The 7,197-nt window shown below is 35.1% G+C and overlaps 1 protein-coding gene across 1 annotated transcript in view; it reads left to right on the top strand.

The window, feature by feature from the left end:
- Positions 1-2,242, top strand: part of LOC128249284 (tyrosine-protein kinase Btk29A-like) — a 24,962-nt gene extending 22,720 nt beyond the window's left edge. The window contains exon 2 of the mRNA XM_052972385.1: positions 1,987-2,242. Coding sequence (XP_052828345.1) covers positions 1,987-2,118 — 132 coding nt within the window. The 3' untranslated portion in view covers positions 2,119-2,242. The remainder of the gene's footprint in view (positions 1-1,986) is intronic.
- The last annotated feature ends 4,955 nt before the right edge of the window (positions 2,243-7,197 follow it).

Genomic DNA, 7,197 nt, shown 5'->3' with positions numbered 1-7,197 from the left:
ACCCGATGAGAGGGATAACTTCCCTTGGCAAAACAAACAGGACACAGAAGTGTGTCGATAAGCCAGCTGGAGGAGATGTCCTCCTGGGGCTAAAAGCAACAGTAACATCCACCCCTAGGGGTCAGCCACATTTAAGTGGCAATATACTTCACTTTATCGTGCAGTTACTGTTAATACCTAATTTAGAGAATTAATATATATATATATATATATGAGGGGTGTTCATTAAAGATTTCCCCTGACTCACTTCCAGTTATTGTAGGAAACAGAGCTTATACAGGTATAACTATACATGTCTCTACATGTCATATTGTAAATTTCAGCTTTCCACCAGTATTTGTTTGTCTTTTATGGCTACTGAAGTGAACTAAAGTGTTATAATGGAGGCAGTTGAATGCAGATCAGTGATCAAGTTCTTATACTTGAAAGTCCATACACCAAAAGCGACTTTCAATGAGATGAAAGAAGTTTATGGTGATGATGCACCATCATACGATGTAGTCAGGCACTGGCATTGCCAGTTCAAATGTGGTCGGACATCGGTGGAAATTACTCCTATTCTTGGATGACCACATTCTGCCATTGATAAAGTGGAAACTGTAATTTTGGAGGATCACTGCATAACTATTTGGCAACTAGCCCAAAAAGTGAAGATAAATGTAGGGTCCATTCACGACCATTTGCACATGCAGAAGTTGTCTGAACAATGGATTCCCCAGATGCTCATACCTTTTCAGAAGCAGGAACAAGTCAGTTTCTCCCAGGCTCTTTTGGCAATGTGCCAAGAAAACAAGGGGGACTTTTTTGGGTAGACTTGTCACACAGGATGAAATGTGGGTCCATCACTATGATCCTGAAACTAAAGTCCAGTTGAAGCAATAGAAGTATGATAACTCACCACCTCCAAAGAAGGTTCATGTCCAACCCTCAGGAGGAATGGTGATGCTCACAGTTGGTACCAGCACGGAGTAGTGATGGTTGATTTCCTGGCAAAGGGCACCACAATTAATGGGGAATATTATGCTTTTCTGCTGCAGAAATTGCAGAACACCATCAAAGCAGAGAGGCATAGCATACTGTCCAAAGGTGTCCGACTCCTCCAAGACAACACCCCATTCACAATGTGCATGTTGCCCAAATGAAATCACACTCCTGCAGCTATGAAATCCTTCCTCATCCTCCTAACTCTCCCAACCTCACACCGTCTGACTTCCACCTCTTTCCAACCCTGAAGTCTTTTTTTAAGAGGAAGCACTTTTCAGATGATGATGAACTTATTTCCGAGGTAAATAAGTTCATCAGATGCAACCTACCTACTTTTACAGACAAGATCTTCATACCTGCATAAAGCAATGGGAGAACTGTATCACCACTGGTGGTGGCTATGATGAGAAGGACTAATAATTATGCTAAGTTTTGTTTATTTTTGAGAAGTGGGTCAGGGGAAATCTTTAATAAATACACCTCGTATATTGATTATATATCTCTTTACATTGTGATTTCAACTCATGGGTAATCCCCATTGCCTTTTTACACTTGTGTTGCTGGTAAAATTAGTATCAACCCATAGAATGAATAAATGAATCAATGTAATCTATGATGGTTAAGAAAAGCTGTTCCCCTAATTATTTTGGTGTGGAATTTATTATAGTTTCCTTATATTCCACTACTCTTACCTATATTTTACAGACAAACGTCACTGCCCTTATTTTAATCAGACATCAAGTGCACCAGCAACTGTTTTAGAGAGAAAATTTTTTATATTTGATTTAAAGACACCCTATCTTATGGAATCCCCAAATGTTTTCATAGAAGGCAGTATACCAGCATGACCAAAGTCAAATAACTGAAGCAAATCAAAAAATTGATTAATGAACATGTTCTAGAGCATGTTTATCTAATGTTTCTACAGTAGGTACTGTCTATAAATTAGATCAGTGTAATCGTCATTTATTCATATTCATTTTCCTTTCTTTCTACATACAGAAAAGGGGTACCAAGAAAGGTGTAATAAGTTTGGAAAAAATTCATGTTGTCGAAGAAGTGGAGAATCTTTCTTTGGACCAACTTATAAATGTCCTCCAGGTAAGTAACAAGAGACAATATGATTTCCTTTGAATGTATCCTCAACTGTATATACTGCTGTTGTTGTTTGGCCCTAGGTCAATTCCTATTTTTTTAAGCTGTAATTTGTGATTTAATAAACATTTACCTGCTATTTCTTTCAAGTCGAATGACCATGGAGAGGTTAGTACCTGTACAGAAGTGACTGTTGTTACTTAGCAATCATTGCTATTAACTGAAGTCATAAGTGCATGCATATGTATGCATGTGTGTGTGCATGCACATGTGTTTGTATGTGTGCACATGTATGTGTTTATGTGTGTGCATGTGCACATGCTTGTAGGCATGCTTTGTGTTGTGAATGCATATATGTTATTGTCTCCTTGCTTTGACTTTGTGCAGTAGTTGTAATAATTTCTAATAATTCATGAAAACTTGTTTTGGCATGGAGGAATGTAATCTTACTTGAAAACAGGTAACAGGAAGGGCAGCTGACTGTAGAAAATCCACCTCAACAAATTCTGTCCAACACACGAAAAAGTGGATATTAAGATAATGATGATGGTAATAATGATTTATAGATAAACAGATGAGAGAAAAAGAGAGAGTAGCTATGAGCTATAAACTATTACATCATCATACTCATTGTTATTTTACAACTGCTTTCTATGCTGTCATGTGTTGGACAGATTCTGACAGTCTAAATTCTTATGTAGAGTTACTACTTTCTTGGAAGACAACACAGAAATCCAACCACATTTTATGTTGAAGAAAGACAATATTAGTTCATTAACTTGTATTATTATTTTAAATACTTTCAGCACATATGGGAGGCTATTTCAGTCATGTTTGGGTCTTATTATAATCTCATCAGTAAGGCATAAACTTCATATTTATGGAATTAGTGATGTGTGTGTTTAGTATAGTATATATATAATATACACACACCCCCTCACACACACACACACACACACACACACACACATTATATGTAGTGTCATAATAATCTGTGAAATAAATCCTATTAACTAGTATTTTGAGAAATTACTGTGCCATTAAGCAGCCATGCCATTCCAAGTTATTTAACATTAATTAAAATGGTCATTAGTTACTTAATTAGTGGGTGCACCTGAGTGTTGTTGTTGTTGGTATGACAGAACACAGAACTAGCCACTTACTGGTTGCTGGGACAGAAATGTCCCCCACACCATCTAGAAATAGCTGTCTACATTTCTGTTTAATTGAAATGTGTGCTGCAAAAATAAGGACATACTAAACACACACACATACACATGTGTGCATACTATGGTGATCATCATTACCACAACCACCATCACCTCTACTGCCACTAATATCATCACTACTATCAACATCACTTTTATTATACTCCATCAGCATCACCACTACTTTTCTGACCACCACCTTGCATCATTATTTCATAGTTATTGAGATATGCTAGTTTTTGTCATAGCCCAGTTGATCGAGTGATGGACAAGAGCAGTAATTCTGTCACCACTACCATCTTCATCGTTATTATCCTCACATCATCACTATCACCACCACCATCATCATTGCCTCCTTCCTCAGCTTTTTCTGTGCTGAATGAAAATAAACAGACACATACATTTTTCTCAAACCTAGTTATAACTATAACCATATGTTAATCAAATTAAATATGACCAGATGTTAAATAAATAGCATATGAAAAGAACTTTAGAAAATACATTAATAAATCTATTAATTTTTCTGCTTTTACTTATTTCCTTTTTTTTTTTCTACTTAAATGTTTCAGTAGGAACTCTGACATTTATTAATAATGGACTGGTTGTCAAATGTGTCAGTATTAACTATTTTACTAGGTGCAGCAGCTGTATAAATTTTTCTTCAATGGATGAGTTTCCCCTCTATATTTTTTCTCTTTTTTATGAAATTCAAAGAGTTAAATATTTCTTTTTACTTAATCTAAGGCCAGTTTTGCAAGAAGTGAGAGCGATGATTAAATTAACCCAGTTGATACATGTATGTATAAGTATATATGCATATGTGTATGTATATATATATCCTTTAAATTCATTTATGGAAAATGTTTTTGAGCATACATATATATAAAAGCTCCTAATTTATTACGCCGGCTAATGAAACCAACTTGCAATAGCAGTTTTATGGGGTTGTACTGAGATGTGCCAATATAATGTAGGATAAATATAGTAATAACAATAATAATCCATGGATGGAATTTATAAATATTTTAATGCATTGCTACTTGTGTGTCCACAAATCACATATTTCTTATGCTCATAGTCCGTATTCCTGGGATGATCATAATTCATGTATTCATTTCCTCAGGCAATATAGCATTAATGTTGAAGCAATGATTGTATTAACATTTGTTCTTTCTATTGGACTGTACTGTAATCATCCCAGGAATATGGACTATGGTCATAAGCAATATGTGATTTGTGGAAACACGCATAGTGGTGCATTAAAATATTTATAAATTCTATCCATGGATTATTATTATTACTGTGACTGTATGATAAGAAGCATTTTTCTCAACCACATGGTTCCGGGTTCTGTCCTACTGCATGGCACTGGAGCAAATTTAAAAAGGTGATCGAAGTGAATAAAAATTATTTAAATATATTTGAGGTTATTATCTATAATATTAATGCACGATTTGTTTTTGTACATACCTGTTGTGTGAGTCACACTTCTTTGAAGTGGCAAAGCAAGGGAGAGGAGGACAGAGAAAGTAAGAGAAAGTGAGAGAGAGAGAGTGAAAGTGACAGTGGGTGGTGATGGCGTTCATTTTGAATTTTTTTATATTTCAGAGAGGACGTAAGAGAAAGAGTGAAAGAGACAGTGAGTGGTCACAGCATTCGTTTTGTGTTTTTAAATGTTTATCACATCACAAGAGAAGTAGATATATAGATACATATACACATTGCTAAATCAAAAGCGGGAGAGAAGAGTGACACAAAGGAAGTGAGAGGGACAGTGGATAGATAAATCCAAAGGAATGTTCATAGATACATAGACACAGCAAATATTGGCTGTCAATTTCACTTTTCATTACCACATGAGGATAAAATTAACTCACAAATGGCTGAGTACTCCACAGACATGCATAGCATTAATGTAGTTCTCAGGGAGATTCAGCCTCACACAGAATACGACAAGGCTGGCCCCTTTGAATTACAGCTACAACTCGAGACATATATATATATGAATGTATTTTTGTGTGTGTATAGTATAGGTTAGTTAAAATATGTTTGCAATAATGCAGTTACTAAACTTTCATTCATAAATCCATTTATTATTTTATTCTTTTGCATTTCAATTTATACATTTGTACCCAGAAATTTTCAACAACTGCATGCCAGAAGAAATAGAAAAACGAGTAATTTTATCTCCTAAAAATTCTGACTGTCTTGCAATAAATGAAAAACTTCTTGATATTATACCAAAGGCATTTAAAACATACTTAAGCACAGATTCAGTGTCCTGCAATAATGAAAAGGAGGTTCAGAACTATCCATTTGAATTCATAAATTTACTCACTCCATCCGGTATGCCTCCTCATCGCTTCAATTTAAAAGTAGGGGCTATTGTAATGCTGCTAAGAAATCTTTCAATCAGTCAAGGATTATGTAATGGAACTTGCATGAAAGTGCAAAAACTTCATGAACATTGTGTAGAAGCATCATTGGTAACAAGCTCCAACAGAGGTCATACAGTTCTAATTCCCAGAATTAAACTTAGCCCAAGTAATGCAAAAATTCCATTCACACTAAACAGACTTCAGTTTCCACTTCGACTTTCATATTCAATGACAATTAAGAAGGCTCTAGGGCAAACATTTGAAAAAGTTGGAATACATTTACCTTAACTGGTATTTTCTCATGGCCAATTATGTTGCATTTTCAAGAGCTATGAACAATATCAAAATAAGAGTTATGACACTCAATTGGAATAACAGACAAAGCCAAAAGCATGGTGTGACATACACACAAAATATAATCTACCATGAAGTTCTGTGAGGAAGACCACCACACCAGCTGCTCCATCATTACACATCCACATTATACCTTTAAGATCGGGGAACCAGTTAGAGGCCCACTGGATCTCTCTCAGTATACCAGCAAACCACAAAATCGCACCAGCCATCATCACCACTACCTCCAAGCCCATCATATATATATATATATCTATGTATGTATATATCTATGTATATATATATATATATATGTATGTATGTATGTGTGTGCCTGTATTTGTTTGTCCCACCACCACCACCATTGCTTGACCACTGATGATGGTGCGTTTGCATTTCTGTAATTTAGCTGTTCAGCAGAAGAGACTGATAGAATAAGCACCAAGCTTACAGGGAATAAGTCCAGGGGTCAATATCTTCAACTAAAGGGTGGTGCTACAGCATGGCCACCCTCAAATGACTGAAACAAGTAAAAGAATAAAAGAATACCAGAAAAACGTTCCATACCTCCAAACCGAGAAGGTTCTTTGAATATGTACAATGTATTTTAAGGTTAAATAGTATTTGTGTTTGTGTAACTGAGTTATTTTGGTTGGATTATATAGTCATTGGTGTTACATTACTTTCTATATTCTGTAACTGTCACAATATACTTTTCTAGGCCTGAAATTTTTGTTGGGGGGATACAGTTGATTAGATTGACCCCAATACACAACTGGTACTTAATTTATCGACCCTGAAAGGACGAAAGATAAAGTCGACCTCAGCAGAATTTGAACTCAAAATGTAAAGACAGACGGTCATAATATGTAAACATTTCTCATCACACCAGTACACTGTTTACAGATGTTTACATTTTTTTATATTTTCCATGAATTTTTCACGGGTCCAGCTAGTTGTTTATGATAATATCAGTGGCTTAATATGTGTAAAAAACCCATGACAGTAAAAAGTTATCAATTAATAATTAAGGGTACTAACAAGCAGTACCGGCATGCTAAATATAGCAATCACAATGACTAAACCATAAATTGTTTATACACTTGTCTTCATCTTTTGTATATACATATATACAAATATATATACAGTACATATACATAATAATTATATATATATATATATATATATATATATATATG

This window comes from Octopus bimaculoides, chromosome 13 (assembly GCF_001194135.2).
Source record: "Octopus bimaculoides isolate UCB-OBI-ISO-001 chromosome 13, ASM119413v2, whole genome shotgun sequence".
NCBI lineage: Eukaryota > Metazoa > Mollusca > Cephalopoda > Octopoda > Octopodidae > Octopus > Octopus bimaculoides.
Note: the sequence above shows the minus strand (reverse complement) of the source record. Positions and strands in the feature narration are given on the sequence as shown.